Consider the following 21,095-nt stretch of genomic DNA (forward strand, 5'->3'; position numbering starts at 1 on the left):
AGCAGGAAATGACCCCTGTGCACAACCATGTCCAAACCTAGTACACATTTTAAACATCCAAATAAGGTAATAAGTAGATTGAACCACGTATTATAAAACAGTCAAGTCTCTGATACATCATAAAACTGATCTTCAATATATGATCCTCTCAGGGCATTTCTGAAAACCATGAATCAGATCAGGTCCCACTCTTCAATACCTCCAACATATTACACGTCCTAGTGCATATATGTTACTAAATCTGAAGGAAAAAGATACAACTGGGACTGAATTTTCTAAATACTTTCCATTTTATTTGAGCACAGTAGCCGCGTTCCTCAGGCTCATCTTCTCTTCCTCCCTTGTGTACAACTCAGAAACTAAAGACGACCTGTTCGTAACAAATCATATTTTGTTGTAACATCTGAATCCCCAAGCTATGGTTTGTTACTTGCCTACAAATCAGGTCTAAACATGGAACCTACAGTTTTACTGCAGTACATCATTACTGCACTGCAGACAATGTTAATACTGGTATGCTGCTAAATAAAGCTATGCCCAAATTTCATTTGGAATATTGGTACCCAAATCCCTTTTTCATTTATTCCAGTAGGTTGGAGGACTTGTTTCTAGTTAGTAATCTCAGGAAGATTACTAAACAAGCAGTTTTAGATTACTAAACTGCTGTTAAGGATTTGCCCTAGATTTGAATTAGGTCAACTGCCAATGCACATGGATTAGACTTGATTATTATAAATTCATTTTTCCACAAATACCATAAGGTATAGGTATATTTATTTCAATATGGCAGAATGACAGTATTTTTAATACTAGATTATTAACATTAGAACACAAAAACTAGTTATACCTTTGAAATAGTACATGTATTGGGAAAGAGAGGCTTTAGATATAATCTACATTGCCTCTACTCATCCTTCAGATGACTCAATGGGGTAGAGCATGATAGTATCTTTTAACATCAAGACAAGGATGTTTTTTCGTACTCTCACAGTGAGCACTGAGCCACCTAAAGGATTGCTACATGCGACGTACATTGTTTGCATTAGAACAAAAAGAGACACCTATGTGCTTGAAGCTATCATGCTATTGGGAAAGCGTGAATTTACATGTTTGTGTTGCTTTTATCAGTCCTCTAGGTAGCTCAATGCAGCTGCATAATAGTATCTTTTAATATTAGGATGGACAAGACTGCTTTTCTGTATTGATTTATAAAGCATGCCAGTTAGGATATTTTAAAATAGGAATGAGGGCTTGTAACATATGAATCCCCCACTACTGCCACCAGCGGTCCTTTTCAACACCTGGAAAAATTACTCCTAGGGACATAAGAATTCTAATTTTTTCCAGAAAACTACATCACTGCCCGCATCTAATGACACCTCGTTTGTATTCTTAAAACACTCTGAAATACTAACTTCCAAACATAAGAAAAGAGCAGGGGTTCAGGAGTACCTTAAGACTAACAAAATTTGTGGCAGGGTATGCGCTTTCATGAATCAGATACAGCTAAAATGTGAGTCTTTTTAGTCTCCTGTGAGTCTCCTGACTAAAGATTACCGACATCAGGAAGGCCCTTGTGCAATTAATCTAGAGAAAAATCTATATATCAAATTGTGAACATGGCACCACAGTGCAGATTAAGAAAGCCAGGCAATGGAGCCACATATAGATGGGAGGATTTTTCTACAACCCCAGGCTTGCAGAAATATTCTCCCAAAAATTGGTGTCTGTGTTTAAAAACTAAAACAAAATAGAGAAGCAACTCAAAAAAAGTGCCAGACAAGATCTTACAACTGTCATGAGAACTCCTGGGTGGAGCTGGCTGGTGGTGGGCGGCAGGGGAAGAAGGCCTGGAGCAGAAAGTACACTCTGTCATGTTCTTCTCCAAACCCCACCCCAAACCCCACACATCCACTGCTGGTCAGATGATGGGGAATGTCTGGCTTGGAACAGAAAGCATGTTGGATATGTTTTCCTTTCCAGTCCATTATATGCTGGCTAGAGACAGTGGCAACAGAAGGATGGCTTGAAGTAGAATGTGTGCAGAATATGCTTTCTACTCCTAGCCGCTCTCCACCAGCCTCCTGAGCAAGGTTCTGGGCTTTCTTTTTCAGACCTCTGAACAAGTGACCAGCTAGGGGAATTTTGCAGCAGAAAAGGCATGCTGCATATGTTCTAGCCCAAGCCTTCCACCACAACCCCCAACAGGTGATGGGGGGGCCCCTGGGCTTGGAGTTAAAAGAATGTCCCAGCAAAACTTCTGCTCCAGGCCCAGACTGCCTGATCAGCTGGGGACAGTTGTTGGAGGGCATGTGCTGCATCCTTTTCCCCCAAGCCTTCTCACCTACCACAAGCTACCACTGGCCAACTGATGGGGAACACTGGAGGAGGAAAGCATATCTGGGGTGCTTCGTGCTCCAAACCAAGTCTGCACATCAGCCGGCCAGCAGTGGTAGATGGATGCCAGTCACAGTGGGGGGGGGGGTCACAGGGACTAGGAGGGGAGGGGAGAATTGGGGTGTCCCCTCCATCACAAGTTCTTGCAGGTCCGTCCATCCCCCCCCACACACATTGTATATCTAATTTTGAACTTGGCCTCAGAGTATGGATCAAAAATCCACACAATGGGACCAGGGTCAGAAGGAGAGAAAAACCCAAATTTGCTGAAAAATCTCAAAACTTCTTTTGGAAAAGGGGGGTTAACTCCCTTAATAAAACCAGAGAGGTTGTACACAGGCACACACATTACAACTTCAAAAAACATACTGACTGTGACCACAGTTGGCATCATGCCAACAACCAGTGTTCCCTCTAAGCTATGTTAGTGTGAGCTAGCTCAGAGGTTTTTAGCCTCCGGCTCACACATTTTTGTCTTAGGTCAAGAAGGATGGCTCCAGAGCAAACTAATTTATGCAGTAGCCAAATTGCTCGCTCACTACTTTAATGCCAGTAACTCACAAAGTAGAATTTTCCATAGCTTAGAGGGAGCATTGCCAACAACCCTTGTAAACCCAGCATTTATGCATTTTTTACAAGAAAGTAAGGAGAAACATAATGCCCATGGTAGCTCAGGGCAAAAATATAAAATTCAGTAAAAACATACACAGAACATTATTTTCTTGCCTGCTGCTTGACATTCCAATACAAGAGAACAGAAGTATGATCTATACACATCTGCAGATTTACTGTTACCTTACACACTTGTTGTGTTAAACCAGGTGAAGCAAACCATCAGCCAAGGTAACAGTGAGAATTCAGAAATGCTGAGAATAAGAATCTAAAATATTTGTATTAAAACTGTAATCATATGCCCAAATAAAAACGGCACCATAGTTATTTAATAAATTCTTCAAGAAAACTTTAGATAAGCAACCTGAATTAAACTGAGAGACCCCATTTTCCAATTTTAAACTGCCACCTGTGGAGGGCAAAAAACAACCAGCTGACAATCCACTCCCTGAGAACAACTATATGGAATTGTTTTCCAGTTTGTTGGCAAGAAACAAGTTGCCGTTTATTTCAGTGTCCCCAACCTGGATGCCAAAATAAACTTTGTTTTTTCCAACCAGGAAGTCTTAGCTTTGTGTGAGGAGGAGGGGGAGGAAAAGAGATGGAGAGCCTGAGAATAAACCAAGCTCACTATCACAAACAAGTGTGTATGTGTTATCTAAATACAGCTGTTATTTCTTCTTATAACTAATGTAAATATAAATTATTCCTGTGAGCTCTTTAGGAACCATGTTAACATGTACACATTAAAATTGCTCATCACCGAGGGGAGATTTTTAAGGGTTCTGAATACCCTTACTTAGACAGATCTTGATTGTTGTTATTTGGGCTACTTACTCCACTTTTCACTTCTAAGAGAGAAAATAGTGGCTATCTGGGACTATTTCAGGTCAGGAAAACTGTGTAGGGTGGGAGGAAACCTAAGTCCTTCACCCTTCATACCATGGACCCAATCTGAATCAGGTCCCCCTGCATACTTGAGAACTAAGTTTTTTAAAAAATACATGGGAGCTCCCAGCATGGAATTCCCAACTCATATCTGGTTTGGCCCTAAGTTCACATTAGTTTAAAAAAACAACCCACATATCAACCCATAACTTAGCTGTACATTTTAAATAAAATTTAGAAGGTATACAAACCTACTTGATCATGTCTGTATTTTTTGAGAGTAGAGCTAAGAAACTACGAAATCCCCAGAGGAAACAGCTGCTCTGGAGTGTGGACTCTATGGCGTTATACCTTGCTGAGGTCCCTCCCCTCCACAAATCCTGCCCTCACCAGGCTCTATACCTCCCATCTGGAGTTGGCAACTCTACAGGGATTAAAGACTTTTGTACATGATATTTTGCAGTGCAATTCTAAACAGAGTGACACTTTCCTAAATCAACTAAAGCTGACGAGCTTAGAAGGGTATAACTCTGCTTAGGATAGTCCTGCAAGTTGCCCTCCACCTTAAGGTCATTTTAAGCCATTTCTCAGTCTGTTCTTTTTCTACGGGCCCACAAATATTCCGGGGGGGGGGGACTAGACATGTACAATTTCTGGAAATCTTAAAATCATTGGGGGGGGATCCTGTTTGGTTTTATTTCCCCCCCCCCAGGAAAGGGGAAAGGGGAAGGTTAATACATGTAATATTTACTTCTCCCTTTTTCAACTATAGAAAAGAAGTTTGGAGCCACCCTAACAGGACTACCAGCATATCTGGATATTAAGTTAAAATGCATAGAATTGAAAATGCTAGATGCTTTAATAATGTATTATCATTAACTACATGGTGCTATATTGTCAACAAAATTATTCACATTTAAACAATAAACATATCCTTGACAATATGTTGTATATGTCTACTGTATACATAGGTTTTGTTCTCTAATGTGATACATTTTATATAAGATTATTTTCATACTACACATATTGAGTTAGAAAAACATTAATTCTTTTTAAAAAGAGAGAAGAATTTCATTCAGTCCAGAAAAGAAAACATTTCATAGGAGGTTTTTCACCCAGTGGTCCCCCAATTTTCCATTTTTTCTATCACATTTTTTTCAATAGTTCCCTAGAAACAACTGCCAACTTTTCCCAGCAACCTTTGTTCCAAGATCTCCCACAGGAAGATTAATAACTTGTACCATTATCCTTTGAAACTGAAGGCTCAAAACAAAACAAGACAATTGTGATTCATGCGTTAGAGATTCTGTGCCGTTAAAACCTCCTTTACTACTCCATACTCATTATTTTATTTATGTTAATTACTATACTACCAATTTATGAGGAAAACAAAAAACATAATCATCATAAAGACACGGTTTCTTCCATGCGGAGCTCCAACTCTGTACCTTCCACATTAAATACAGTGGGGGGGGGGGGTTCCCAGGTTTCTACATATTGTACATTAATTTGCCTTCTGAATTTTCCTCTGCTTCACTGCATGGTTTCTAGAACTTGCTTCAATCTTTCTAACAAGATTATAATCAAAATAGGTTTTGGATCCATGTGGACATGAAGGTGCAGATTTCTGTACCTCCACTCACACACACACATCAAGTGCCATCTCGTCTCCATTTCCTCTTGTGCCTGCCAGTCCTATCCAGCTCAACAACTGGTAGGGGGTGTTTTTGATGATGATGATGCTTTCGATTTATTAATCGCTTTCCCCACAAGTGGGCTCAAAGTGATTTACAGTTACTCTTTAGACAGGGGACTAACAATGTTTCACAGGGGATAGGGAAGACAACATATAATTCATTTAAATTGCACACACCGTACTGCCCGGTGGAAACATTTCTGGCTTGACTCAGTCATGTTCCGAACAGCTGCGTTGACCGGCTTGATGACTTTGGGACTTCAGGACCCGTATGTCATGTCGCCACACTGCCACCGCCTGGCCGGAGCATCCCACTGCAGGGATTTTTTTCGTAGCTGAGTAGATTCTTCCGCCTTCCGGGTCCAGGACCAGGACGTCCCCAACCGAGAGCTAACACCTTCCCAGAAGGGAGTCGGTGTGCCCACCCTCTCTAAAGAGTAGTTCCCATTTTATCTACTCGCCGAGGCTTTTGAATCGCTGGGTGGACAATGAGAATTAGTAGTACAGTATGGTGATATGTGTGTTACATGGTCTCAGGTGGCTTCCAACTTATGGCGATACTAGAACTAATGGCCTCCAAAACATTCTATCGTTGACAGCCTTGCTCAGGTCTTGCAAACTGAAGGCCCTCATGGCTTCATTTATTCAGTCAGTCCATCTCCTGTTAGGTCTTCCTCTCCTTTTTCCCTACTGCCTTCCACTTTTCCTAGCATTATTGCCTTTCCAGTGAGTCTTGTCTTCCCACAATGTAACCAAAGTAAAAAAGCCTCTGTTTAGTCATTTTAGCTTCTATGGAGAGTTCAGGCATGATTTGATTTAGAGGAAACTTTTTTGTCTTTTTGGCGATCCATGGCATCCGTAAACCTCCCCCCCAACACTACATTTCAAAGGAATCTATTTTCTTCCTGTCAGTTTTCTTCTTTGTCCAACTTTCACACCCATACAGAGTAATGGGAAATACTATGGTATGGATTATCTTGACCTTGTTCGCCAGTGATACATCCTTACACTTAAGAATCTTATCTAGCTCCTTCATGGCTGCCCTTCCCCATCTCAATCTCCTTCAGACTGCTTGGTTGAAGCCTCCCTTTCGGTTGATGACTGAGCCAAGAAATAGATAATCTTAAACAATTTCAGTTTCTTCACTGTCAACCTTATAGTTGTGTAATTCCTCAGGAATCATTTCTTTTGCCTTCTTGCTTTTTAACTGTAATCCTTCTTTGGCATTTTCTCCCTTAACCTTCATGAATATCCATTTCAAGTCTTTACTACCTACTACCAATTTTTAAATGACCCCAGCAAAAAGCCGACCAGTGGCTGGGGGAGAAATGGCAGGTGCAAGGGGAGAACACAGACAAAACCCCTGTGCAGAGGCTCCATTGTAAATACAAATGCCTCTACAGTCACACCTGCAATGAGAGCAAAACAGGGAAACATCCTTGTGTGGGAGAAACCCAAACCTCTTGGATCAGACCAATTGTCTCCTACTCCAGTAGTCTTTTTCCAGTTGTAGATGTTCTGAGGAAGGATGTCGTAGAGCAAGGGTCCCGAACCTTTTTGAGCCTGTGAGCACCTTTGGAACTCTGACACAGGGCGGTGGGCACAACCACAAAATGGCCACTGCAGGAGGTGGAGCCAACCACAAAATGTCAGGGAGTAACTCTGTTAAACAGGATGCCTTTTAAAATTCGTATATTGTAAAGGATTTTCTTGCTTACATACAGCTTGCCTGCAGACACATTTTTAAAAATCTGCATAGCAATCAAATCTCCAGCGGCCACTCAGACACCCTCCTGGGCAAAAGCCCCATCTGGCCTTGCCCGCTTTCTAAAAAACACTTGGTAGGCACCAGGAAAGGTATCAGCAGGTGCCATGGCACCCACAGCACCACACTGGGAACCCTTGTAGTCGAGGACTGCTGTGAATGACTGCAGTGACAGTGGAACATGAATACAGTACTCCATTCCCTATCTTCAGCATTTATCAATGTCAATTCTGAAAACAACTTAAACCTCCAAATTTATTGCTCTGATCTAATTACCCAACACCTGTAGGCTGGCCATTTACCTTCTATATATTGCTTGTGTCATTCCATATTTTAATAGTTAAAGAAAATATGACTGCACTTAACAGGGAAAAGAAAGCTTATTTGGCAAAATATTTTAAGAACTTGGAATAAAACTTAGCCTTGATACACTATGAGCGGTTAGCAGGCACATGAATGTAGTATACAGTTTTCAGTACACCAAAGTCTAATGCAAATGCAAAAAGCCTCTACTATATGCCTAAAACAACAATGGCTTGGATCCAAAGATCATTTGTACAACTCAAAGTGCACACGGGAAGCCTCATGGATTTCCCCCCTCCCTGATCGCAGCTCCTCACAACCTCTGTAAAGCCACTCTAGAGACTGCAACGATTAGCACCACCGTACTCAACATTATTTCTCAGTCTCGGCATCTACCAGTGCAACTTCTGGGAACACTCTAATATAAAGTTTAGAGAGCCTCCATAACAGCGTGTGATGCAGCACAGTTTACAGCTCAGGAGAGAAACCAGGCAATGCCCCCCCCCCCAATACATGAACAAAAGTACTTCCAGACATACAAACGCAACTTTGGAGCTACATTTACATGCCTGGATGTACAACTCAATTAGGAACATCCAGGATTACTATGCAAACATACATACATACACATCATTCACATTCTGGCACATTTAAACAGAGATCCCTTTGAAAGCAAAAAAGTATATATAATCAGCACTGGCACTTGGGATGAGGGCACTGATTGTTATCCAATTTATGCCTGCATTTTCTGATCCAGTATGCAATATGCATACATAGAGAACCCTGCTTATCCATATACAACTTCTTAGCTGACCATGAAATCTACAACACCTACACATTATGTCAGTTTCCCACACAATCCATTCCCAAGACAGGGGAGTGGCCATCAGAAGATGTCATGAATGAATGGGTCCCGTTGCCGGTCTTCAAAAACCACAGCATCTCCTATATTAAAGATAATCTGGAAATGTCTCTGTCCATAAGAATCCCAGAGCCAGGAGGCAACATCAGGGGAAGGTTTCAGCCTCCATGCCCCATTGTTGGCCCTCCAGAGGAACTGGTTGGCCACTGTGAGACAGGATGCTGAACCAGATGGACCACTTGGTCTGATCCAGCAGGGCTCTTCTTATGTTCTTAAGCTCAGATCTCTGCTTCTCTTACTCCTTTCCCAATTCCTCATGCCCCTTCCTCCTCCCTAATTGTTATTTGTCCCCCTTTTTAAGAAGGCTAAGCCTGCAGGGAGGCTTTGTTCTTTTCAGCATAATTTATTCTGCAGCACCTAACGTTAAGGCTCTTTGTAAAGGATGATAATAACTTTAACTTTCATTTTCAGCCCTGACCCAGAAGAAGCTCTTAATGAGCAAAGCAGCAATTCCTCTTGGGTGACCTCTTTCAAACCCTTGCAATTTGCAAGGTTTCAGGATGTGACTCAGATCCTACACACATTAGCTCTGCTAAGGAGCAAGCCTGTGTGAGTTCCACGGAGCTAAACAGGAACTTGCAACTTTAAGTCAAAACCCTCCAGCATACAGAACAACAAGATTTATATTGTTAGCACAAGAGGTGTAACAGAGAACAGAAACTTGCAACAGACTTTTTAATTAAATTAAGCAACTGGTTATTACTTGGCACAGCTCTGTGGTGAGCAAAGTCCAACTTTTCTGATCCACCAAGTGCTAGATTTCTTCCAATTCAGTTCTCTTGCAAAGAGGAACAGACTGGACATCATAGAAACCAGGATTCAGCTTGAAAAATACAACCCTACAATATGTTCCCAATAATAATACCAGGCATACTAAATATGCCTCCATCTTTAGCAATTAATTTTTTGCTTACAGGGAGACAGAAGAAGAATGTGCCACTGAGTCACAATCAACTCATGGCGACCCCAACTACGGGGTGTTCCAAGCAAGAGATGAGCAGAGGCAGTTTGATATTATCTTCCTCCATGTAGCAACCCCAGTTTTTCCTTAGTGGTCTCCCATCCAAGTATTAACCACGGACAACTCTAGTTTCTGACAAATTCAGGCTAAGTTGGGCTGCTACAAGTTGATAAGAGCCCAGCAAATTTTATCTAACTCCTCAGCAAACAGACTCCCTTTGTTGCTAACCTCTATACACTCACTAAGTTGCTCCCAGACTAAGCCAGCTAACTCCTGGGGGTTACACAAGTGTCCCCCTCCTATGTTGAGGTGGGTACAACAGCACACGAGCTTCTGGTGGTGGATCACAGTTTGCAGGAACACTAACAGAAGATACATGTGCAATGACTCTTTGGAAAGAACACCTTCATTGATTCTCATGCGGTTTAGCAAGTGTAGGTTCACTACTGACAAATGCATATGCAGTTAGTTACAATAAAAGTGCACATAAAAGACAGGAATTTAGTTCAATTAAATAGCTATGTCAAATTATATTTACTACTTGCCCTTCCTTCACGGCAATCAAAATCATGTGTCATAAGTTAGGCCCAGAGTCAATGACTTGCCTAATGTCACTTGCTTAGCGTCTGACGGGGTGCACATGGATTTTTAAAACATGGCTTTCTCACAGCTACACTCGAGTGTTCAGATCTAGCCACTATACTAGATAAAATAGGATGCTCTGATAATGAAATAGGACAACTCCCATGTACATCAGCTTGAGCTCTCTGAATAAACACATCAAAATTCAAATAAGAAGCAAACTGAGCAAGCAAAGTAATTCCAGACAGGCAGTATCTAAAGAATTTCCGCTGATTTGCACACAAATTTGTGAATAAAGCCATATTAAAAGCGCTTCCCTACTGCAAGGGTGACAGTCACCAAAGTCAAAAGGCCTACTCCTATGTTCAAAACTGCTATCGAGCAGGATATTTTAACAACACGTGTTGTGACATCAGGGTTTAAAAATAGACTACAGCAATGCTATCAACACTGGATAAACTGGCACCCTCCACCATCTTTTTTAAGCAAAGTGGTTTGTACTTTACACCTGCATACTGTTAGATCGCACTAACAAAGGACTCGTAGAGTGATTCAGCAAGTGATTCAGCTTTATTGGAAGTAACGAACAAGCACTCAACTCAGTAAGAAACCAGAACAAGAAACTGTGGGAGCTATGCTCCTTTTAAACATAACCGGGCTAATGTAGCCACGCCTATTTACAAATAACAACCAATGAGATTGCATAGTTAAGGACCAATGGAAGTCGTTCCCTCGCAGGGAATGGCACAGTTCTGATTGGTCGCTGTTGCAGAGCGACCAATAGGAAGTTCGTTCAGAGGAGCCCTGGTTTGGCTCGAAGCTTAACATGGGAGTCCTATGAGGTGATTCATGTAATCGTTCCAATACATTACACATACCTCATGCGATGAGGAAGATAAAGATAGTATTGCTGCTGAGCAATCATCACACTGGCTTGATCCTCAGGAATGGGACCACCCACCCCCCACCTGCCTCAAGGATACCTCTGGCTGTATGTACAGAGACTGCTTACAATAAGTCCATGAATAACACATACTCTTCTGCAAAACCCTTACCACATCAGAACTCAAGAACATTGCTGAGCTACTGCTATACTTCAGTAATCTAGAAGGGAAACACTGTATTTAATATAGCACCATATTTCTCATTGCAATCCTGTGATACCTATTCTCTGGCAAAAGGAAGAGGGGGAGGGAGAGGGAAGAGGGGGAGAGAGAGGGAAAGGGAGGAGGAGGAGAGTTGGTTTTATACCTTGGTCTTCACTACCTAAAGGAGTCTCTAAGTGGCTTACAATCACCTTCCCTTCCTTTCCCCAAAACAGGCTCCTTGTCAGGTAGGTGGGGCTGAGAGAGTTCTGAGAGAACTGTGACTGACCCAAGGTAACCCAGCTGGCTTCATGTGGCGGAGTGGGGAATCAAATCCACTTCTCCAGATTGGAGTCCGCTGCTCTAAACCACTACACCAAGCTGGCTCTCTGGAAGAGCAGCACATTACTGACCTAGGACGGCAGCCCTACAGCAACATCCTACGAATGTTGATATTCTGCAGCAAACGCCCTTCATATCAATAGAACTTACTCTCTAGACAGAGTGCTTCAGGTTCCAGCATTTCATCAGCAAAGGTCTAATCTTTAAATGATTTCTTGGATGGGTTTCTTTCTAGCCAATGTTATTTGTTCGTATAATTACTACATTCCCATCACTTCCTTGTTTCTTTAAATTTTGTTTTTCATTGTTGCAATAGCACTACATTGGAAATGAAAGCAATTTCAATCCACCTCCCCCAGGCTGCCTACCAGTGTTCCCTCTAAGCTGAGTTAGCGTGAGCTAGCTCACAGTTTTTTAGCCTCTAGCTCACGCATTTTTGTCTTAGCACAGGAAGGATGGCTCCAGAACAAACTAATGTATGCAGTAGCCAAATTGCTCGCTCACCACTTTAATGTCAGTAGCTCACAAAGTAGAATTTTTGCTCACAAGACTCCACAGCTTAGAGGGAGCATTGCCTCCAACCCCTTTCCATGGTCAGCTGAGCACTGGCACAGTCCCCCTGGTCCCTTCCCAGCACCTCTCAGTGTCATGTGGTGACTCAGCTCCTAAACTGCCACTGCCCTTCCATCAGGGTGGTGAGAGCCAGTTTGGTGCAGTGGTTAAGAGTGGCAGGACTCTAATCTGGAGCACTGGGTTTCCTTCTCCACTCCTTCACATGAAGCCAGCTGGGTGACCTTGGCCCAATCACAGTTCTCTGAGAGCTCTCTCAGTCCCACCTGCTTCACAAGGTGCCTGCTGTGGGGAGAGGAAGGGAAGGTGATTGTAAGCCGCTCCAAATCTCCTTTGGGTAGTGAAGGGTGAGGTATAAAACCAACTCTTCTTCTTCTTCTTCTGCACTGCCCAGGGACTCACTAGCTACATCTTAGACCACTTGGCCATTAGCCACATCAATAGCATTTTGCCGGACCATGCTGAATAGACTAGTGCTGCTATTTGGCTCAAAGCCCTAAATAATCACTGGAAATCAGCTCTGAAAAAGATGGCAGGGGGAGAAACAACATAGAAAACACTGGACTATAACTGCCTGACAGCAACAACATTCTCCATAACAGCTGAGATAATGAAACGAGATGTGTTGATTGTAGAGAAAACAGACTGGTGTGGAAACAACCCCAATTAGGCCTTAAATATATGAATGAGCTAATGCTCTCAGACCTACAGAACACAGGGTTGCCAGGTCCCCTTGCCATGCCCGGGGGCGGGGGGCGTTCTGGAAAATTGCTGATGCTGGGTCCTGGAGACTGGAAACCTAACAGAACACACAACTGAAAAGCAAGCAGCAGCAGCAGCCATCAGACCCTCCCTCAGGCAATGCAGGAAGAATTTGGGTGGCCAGGCATATTTTGGCTCCTAGCCAAGTTCCTGCTTTTGCAGCAGCCCTATCAAAATGGCCACTAGTAAACAGTAGTGGGAAGTGTTCTTCTGCTTAAGATTTGTGGATCAATCAATACATGGTTTCTTTATGGTTATGAACACTGATGTTGAGAAGCCTCGGTAACATGCTAAAGGGAAAAAGGAATCAATACATGGTTTCTTTATGGTTATGTTGAGAAGTCTCGATAACATGCTAAAGGGAAAAGAGAGATGAGAGCATTCACTGTGCTTGGCTGGATCTCAAAAATTCAGTTCTTGGTCAGAATGGAAATCCCTCGGGTCTATCCAGGAAGAAACTGAAAGCAGCAAGACAGAGCTTGGAAGTTCACTGGCAAAGAAAGACTGCAGTAGTACCCAGTGATTACCTGGCACCCCATTATTCATGGGACCAACGCGTATTTGAAGATGATGGAATATTATTATTTCTGCACATTACAGAGCAAACCCATTACACGTAATGGCATTTGTCACTCCTGCTATGTGAAGTGTGAATCAGGCCTGGCTTGTCTGCAGTTATCAAAGAACAAATTAAAAAGCCAGACAGGGCCAGGCTACTTCCAGTGTCTTAACCTCAGAAGACATGATCGGGGAACTGTGTGGAGACATTTAAAATATACATAACTTGCCCAATGCTAGGTTAGAAGTATGGGATATGTAGGGCATAGACAAGATGCCTGCCTCTGTGCGAAGACAGAAACAACAGAATAAAAGTTTCAGTCTGCCCCAGAATCCCACATTGGAATACATAGCTGTAAAAGAGGGTATTCCGGGTTAGAAGTCACACTACTCAAAAACGTATTGCTGAGAATTTGGGTGACAGTAAAACAAATCAGAAAAGTTAAAGATGACAAGCTGTTCTTGAAGCACCTCCTACAGCAAGAATTATGTAAAACTGCCCACTTAAAATAGCAAAAAATACATTAGAAACAGTGAGATCAGATTAAACAGCATTGTTTTTTAAAGTGTGCCTATATGTGCCTTTTGTGGTTTGAGCTCTTCAGGTTTGTGGCTTACACATTTTCAGCAAGAGAGGACATGAGCACAGCAATAGTAGTTTTCTTCAGCAAACAACACAACAAATACCATTAAATACCAGTGGTAAAAATGACAAATGTTAATACTGCAATAAAACCAAGCTACACATCTTAAGCAATAACTTGATCTAGGGAGGGAAACAGCAGTTTTAAATACATTATAGTGCAACTCTTTCACTGTAATGTAAAATATATTCAGAGTAAAAATTTTAAATATATACCAGGCTGACATGTCAGATGTCTAAGGAGCTGTAACTTCTCATACAAATATTTGTAGACTCATAAAATCGCCTTAAAAACACAAGATCATCTCAGATCTATCATTATACCACCTCTTTTTAAAATTTCCAACCACAAGTTACCACATGTTAAAGAGTTATGTGCTAATAGTCTGCTCTACCTTGCCCTGAAAAAGTGTGCATGCACACAAAAGCTCATATCTTAAATAAAACTTTGTTGGTCTTAAAGGTGCCACTGGACTCTAAATTTGTCCCATCCCATCTCTGTCCCTCTAACACTACACAGATGAACAGGAAAATTATATAATCCTCTTTGACAAATGCATGAAGCCAAATTATGGTAAGGCAAACTACTCTATAAACTTCAGCATGATTGCTAGACTGCAAATTCTTATATATCCAGCCAACTGCATTAATTATTATACTTTTGGACTCCATACACTAGTGATCAGTAAACAAAGGTCCCAGGACCACAGACCAAAAATCAGCCCTTTCCCAGAGTATGAGCTAGTTGTCCAATTGCCAACTCTGAGACGTGAGACGGAGGCGTGATGACTTGTTGGAAGTCCACTCTGAGGTTGATCAGTGGGGTTCTGGCCCACCAGACCTTCCCCAGGCTAACCTTCCCATAAAATAGATCAAGGTGGGCAACCATGTTGGTCTGAAGCAACAGAATAAAACAAAGTGTGCACGCACATGAAAGCTTACATCTTGAATAAAACTCTATTGGTCTTAAAGGTGCCATTGGACTCTAACTTCCCATAAAATGAACGGTTACTTAGGAACATACACCCTCAGGTCTATGAGGGCACAAAGTAAGTGATATATCATCACCTATAAGAGTTCATCACACAAAGATAGATCGGGCAAGCTCAACATTAAAACCCTGTGTCTCCTTTCAGTGCTGGGATACATTGATATAAGATGACTGCTTAAGCTGGTAGTATACCAGAAAGCTTTCCTACTGCATTGTGGTTAAAAGGAGATAGAGTGTGAGAAAGGGACTTGTGGTTCCTTAGGAGATGGTCCTGATGCCCATGTCTACTGACTTTGCCTACCACCAGCAAGGCACGGTTTGGATGCAGACAAAGCAAGCATAGAGACAGAAATACTAGGATAATATGCTCTCCTGGCTTTCCAGGTTGAATTGAGAGATTCATCAATCTCTGTTTGATCTGTCCATAAGACAGGGCCAGTTCGGTTTATCCCACAGCAAAACACGTATTGTATGGGACTGGCCACAATTAGTGATGCATGCTGTAAATGTGGTAGTGCATGGACACTACTATGCATAATTGAGACTACTGCCTGTGCTAAGAAGAGCAGAAGAGTGTCAAGCCAGAATCTCTAAAGCAGTGGTAATGGTTAGTGGTACCTTGGGTCACACAATGACTGCACTAAGAGATTTATAGAATAAGGCTGTGTAGATGAGCCATAAGAGGACAGCCTCAGAGATTTCCTGTGTTCCTTACAAGCTTAACCTTCCAACATGTGCCAGAACTTTCACATTCTATGGACAGCAACCACAATGGAAGCAGAATAAAACAAAGCAAGAGACTATTTCAGGAACAGAGCATAAAGCAATATGAAACAAAGAGCAAAAGTTTTCTTAGATCCTGATCCTGCGAAAACTAACATATGTGTTCTCTGATTAACAATCCATTTGTCATGAAATTGATAAGAGAAAACAAGCCTAATGCAGATCATTTTGCTAGCAAGGAGGTGTGACATCATTTAATCTTCTAGGAATTTGGGCTTTTTAAAAATTGGTAATAATGTTTAGACTGGGAACCAAAACATCATATTATTTCTCTCTGTTAACTGCTCCACTATTGAAAGCCAGAGTGCAACTAACAGTGTACTGTCAGGCAGGGATCCTGTCCCACAGGTAATGTGAGATTATGATAATATAGAAGAAGAAGAAGAGATTGGATTTATACCCCACCCTTCACTTGGAGTCTCAGAGCAGTTTACAATCTCCTTTCCCTTCCCCTCCTCTCCCCACAACAGAGACCCTGTGACGTAGGTGGAGCTGAGAGAGCTCTTTTGAGGACTGCTCTTAAGAGAACCACTGAGAGAACTTGTGACTGACCCAAGGTCACACCAGCAGCTGCACGTGGAGGAGTGGGGAATCAAACCCGGTTCTCCCAGATTAGAGTCCACGCTCTTAACCGCTAATCCAAACTATACCACTACACCAAACTACACCATAAAGCTACTGCAAAAAAGCAGGTATTTAATGAAGGCTGCTCATAAATCCTACAAAGAATGTACCTTTATGCTGTTTGTTTGTTTATAATGGTCTTTAGACCAGCATACAGTTTAAGTACCTTTATGCAAGAATTAACACAATACCCAACTGTAGATATCATGTGGGGTTGATATATACACAGTGTTTTTACTGTGTGTATGTCAGTACAGGCGTTCTGAGAAACCCAAGTTGATCACAGATGGAAGAAATTATGTTCTAACTTCTATGGAGAGTAACTTATATGGAGACATTAAGGTGAAAACTACACATTTTATGTCTCTTCCATGTAGAAAGTTTACATTATTTGAAACATCCCCTAATTCCCACCTCATGCCTTCATGCTTACTAGTTTCAAGCATGGAATATGCTTTGGAGGGTGCTAGAACTTTCTTAGAGCCAGTTTGGTGTAGTGGTTAAGAGCAGCAGGACTCGAATCTGGAGAACCAGATCTGATTCCTCACTACGCCACATGAAGCCAGCTTGGGTGACCTTGGGTCAGTCCAAGTTCTCTCTCAGCCCCACTCACAGGGTGTCTGTTGTGGGGAGAGGAAGGGAAGGAGATTGTAAGCTGTTCCAAGGCTCCTCCAGGTAGTGAAGGTCAGGGCATAAAAACAGCTATTATTATTATTATGGTTCAGTTTTCCAAAATTGTTAGACCCCATTGTTGTAAGGGGCTCCACAGCAAACTTCAAAACCTGTTTAGCTATTCAGGCTTATTTTTGCCCTATCCAGCAGCTCAGGGCTGCACAAGTTTTCTGATACAACAGCCTCAACATGACTTCAAGTAGTACCACAGTTTTGGAGAACAAAAAGAGATATTTCTCCACTATCTGGGGCTTGTCCAAAGCATCCTCACTAATCTGAAATATGCTCTGTTTGTCTTTAAAGACAAACACAGAAACCCACAATAAACATAATGCAGCAGCCCAAATCACTTTCCTTTGTTCACACAAGAGTTTAATTGTGCACCCCATCAAAAGCATATTTCATTCACAGTATCTTCATGTCAATGTTCCACGAAAGGTAAAACGAAGAAAAACATTCATATTTTTAGAAAAGCCAGTCAACTTACCAAAAAAGTATCCTTAAAATGTTTGCAACTAGTAACACTAAGCACACGTAGGTTGAGAAGCCCTCTGCATTCTGTGTCCTTTTAATATCCCGATACTGAGGGATGTAGGGCACCACACCTCCAAACACCATGGCTGCCGATGCACCCCAGGATATCAGCTGCTGAACTGGGGCCACTAGCCATCCCCAGCCATCTGCTTCCATGATGGGCAGGAGAAAGTCCCTTAACATTAGGTCAGCTGCTGCAAATGGATCTCCCTTTTACTTCTTCCTCAGGCTGGGTTGTTTTTATTTGTATCGGTCTTCTCACGGCATGTGTAATTCTTCATATAACCCTAACGAAAGAAAGAGGAAAAACTCACAAAAATAGCCGAGGCTCCCATGGCAGGACTAGATCCCAAGATTAGAAGGTGATCTCATCACAAGTTAGTCAAACTGCAAGGCATCTGGCAAAATGAGCCAGAGTTACATCCAGCCTCAGTGTGTGCCACATCTACCACGCCATTGTTCAGTCTGGGAATCTGCTCGAGTTTAAGACTGTGGAAGAGTTTATCACCCCTAGGCAAAGTTCTCCTGGCACATTACAAAAACACAACAGCATCCTCTTCCTTTTTCAATCATGAAATAAAGAAGGTTCATTCATTAGGTTACTGGTTCCAGAATTTCTCAAACATAACAAAGAATACTATACCCCATAACAATGTAATTAAGAAGAGCTAAAGAGGGAGATTTTCCAGTACTATTTACAAGCATGAATGTCCACTTTCAGGATCAGGATAATTGAGTGGGGTCACTAAGCAGAGTCATGGTCTTCCAAATCTATTGACTTAAAAGAGTGTAATTCCATTTATGAGGGGCATTGTTAATCAACAGTAGTAAAGCAAGACTGTGTCGCATGGAAATTGTTCTTTTGATACTGACCCCCTTCCACTGGGAATGGGATTATGATTGCTTCCAGATTATCAGTCTTTGAAATCTGAGTTGAAGAGCTGCATGCAAGCTCTGAAGATCCAGTTAACACAGGATGAAGATAACATATGACAAATTTTGAGGAATGAACCTTGTCAAAATTTTCAGTTTGTGAGCCGGATCTCTGTGGAAGGTGGTGTTACTGGATCTAAGGGCACCACACATTTGAAAGGACAGGAGGGAAGAACAAGTGTGGCACTGTTTGTCCTGTTAGATTCAAGACCAGTCGCACTTTACAGACCAACAAGATTTTCGGGGTATCCTCTTCCCAGCTTATTTTCAGGGTACAAACTTGTTGCTCTCGAAGGTGCTACCGGACTCGAATCTAACTGTTCTGAGGCCATTCCACTTTTGAAGGTGTTTCAGAGATTATTATATCATGACCAACCCATGAAACTATTTGCAAGACCGTTCATGTGAGGAGAAATCCCACTGAGAAGTCGTTGATTTCCAACCAGAAAAGACAACCATGTAAATCAAATACAAATCTACTTGAGCTCAGAGGGGTGAGCAGTTGAACAAGAATGCATGAAAACACCTTACAAACGTTCAAAATGCTTGGCAGATGTAAGAATAGAAAAGCCGGCAAAGGATAGTTACTGGGGGGAAAAAAGAAAGAAAGAAAAGTCTGCCATGAGGAAGAAGTGGTGCCTGTGAGAAAGCGGAAGAGAGATTTTCTTTTAAAACTGTCTGCTCCAGAGCAGGGCTGCAAACCTCAAGAATGTCTAAGAATGCAGTTCCTCAAGGTTCGAGTTTTGTGATAACCCTCCACTTTTCTTTCTTATATACCGCTGAACCTACAAGCTTAACTTTGAGCTACTGGAAAAGGAAGTGATGGAGACTCCCACACAGGGGAGCCGTCCCACTTCGAGAGGACAAAGCCGAACTTGTGTACACTAGCAACGGCCGGATCATTGCAGTTAACCATAAAGGCTCTGCAAGGCGTGCCCCTTCCCTCTTCCTCCTCCGCCCACCTCCTCCAGAAAGAGAGTGGCTTCACTTTTCACCAAGTGATTTATGCTTGCCTGTCTTTGGACTGGCAAGCTATAGCCCAAGCGCCAAGCAAGCAGTCCGCTCCCTCCCCGGTTCCTTCACACTCCTCCGAGCAACTCCACCAAACTACCTTCCTCCCCCCAGTCCCGTGCCCCAGAGAAAAAGCCAGCACCAGGAGGACAGGAATCTAAATCCAGCCACCTAACCAGGAATAATGTGTTTTGGGGCGTGACTTCTGGCAGCCGCCGCCACCTCCCTCCCCTCACCTTGGCTCTTGCAAGAGTTACGATTCGCAGGGGCCCTTAAACCGAGACCGCCGCATCTCTTCTTCCTGCCGGCTGCAGTGGCCACAGCCCCGCGTCGCCGCTCCAGATGCTGCAGCTGTGCCTCTTCTCGCACTGCTGCTGCTCCCGCGACACAAGCCGCCCGATCGCCCCTCTCTCTCCTTCTCTCTCTCTCTCTCTCTCCCCGAACGACTGGTGACAATAAGCAGCAGCAGCAGCAGCAGCAGCATCCACGAGCGAGAGAACCAGCCCTGCCTCTATGACATCACGCCAGCTAGAAGCGCCGCCGTCAATGGAAAGAACCGCCCTCTTCCCGGCTCCTCTTCCTCTGGGTCCTAGCAGGACGGGTCTTGCTGGAGGCGAAGGACTCGAGAGAAAAGGAGAGTCGCGGGAGAGGTCGGTCAGTGGGGGAAGGCGGCCCAGTGACAGATTCCAGTTCCCTCCCTGCATTCTGGAAGGACGGGAACACGTTTGCGCCGAGCTCTGGTTGGTGTGCCAAGGTGGGGCTCGTCCCGTCCCTCAGGAAGAGAAGGTTGAGAACAATGCCGAGGAAGCATTAGAGTCACCTTTTGTTGCTGGCCGACTAAAAACCAAACGGAGTCATCACCAGCAATCGAAGAACATACTGTCGTTGAACTGGCAAGGGGGCACTGACAGAGCCAACCACAAGGTCTGTGTCCTGTCCTGTCCAGCGAGCTCACCCTGGCAATGTACCCCCCTGTCCCGCCTTGTTATGATCAGCAAGAAGAAATTCAGCACATTTGGGATTTTGCGGTCCTTAGGTAGTTCAGAAAAGAATCTGAAATAGCTTTGCTACTGATGGGGTAGTGTGGTTTGTGCCACAGTCTCTCTCTGTATACATATATATTTATATTTAACTAGGAGTAATGCTCGTTGTGGGAAGAAATACAAGGAAGCACATTTGGGATTTTGCGGTCCTTAGGTAGTTCAGAAAAGAATCTGAAATAGCTTTGCTACTGATGGGGTAGTGTGGTTTGTGCCACAGTCTCTCTCTGTATACATATATATTTATATTTAACTAGGAGTAATGCTCGTTGTGGGAAGAAATACAAGGAGATCTACCCTGTTTCCCGAAAATAAGACACTGTCTTATATTTATTTTTTCTCAAGAAGACACACTAGGGCTTATACCACAAATGCATAGAAATCCTGCTAAGGCTTATTTTTGGGGTAGGTCTTATTTTCG

The 21,095-nt window shown here is 42.8% G+C and overlaps 1 protein-coding gene across 1 annotated transcript in view; it reads right to left on the reverse strand.

Annotated features, from left to right (window-relative positions):
• Nucleotides 1–20,083, reverse strand: part of PQLC1 (PQ loop repeat containing 1) — a 93,932-nt gene extending 73,849 nt beyond the window's left edge. The window contains exons 1-2 of the mRNA XM_015412480.1: nt 19,871–20,083; nt 17,644–17,977 (exon numbers count right to left, since the gene is read on the reverse strand). Of these exons, the coding sequence (XP_015267966.1) occupies nt 17,644–17,873 (230 nt within the window). The 5' untranslated portion in view covers nt 17,874–17,977; nt 19,871–20,083. The remainder of the gene's footprint in view (nt 1–17,643; nt 17,978–19,870) is intronic.
• Nucleotides 20,084–21,095: the final 1,012 nt, after the last annotated feature.

Source organism: Gekko japonicus, unplaced genomic scaffold, assembly GCF_001447785.1.
Source record: "Gekko japonicus isolate JY-2015 unplaced genomic scaffold, Gekko_japonicus_V1.1 scaffold54, whole genome shotgun sequence".
Taxonomy (NCBI): Eukaryota; Metazoa; Chordata; class Lepidosauria; order Squamata; family Gekkonidae; genus Gekko; species Gekko japonicus.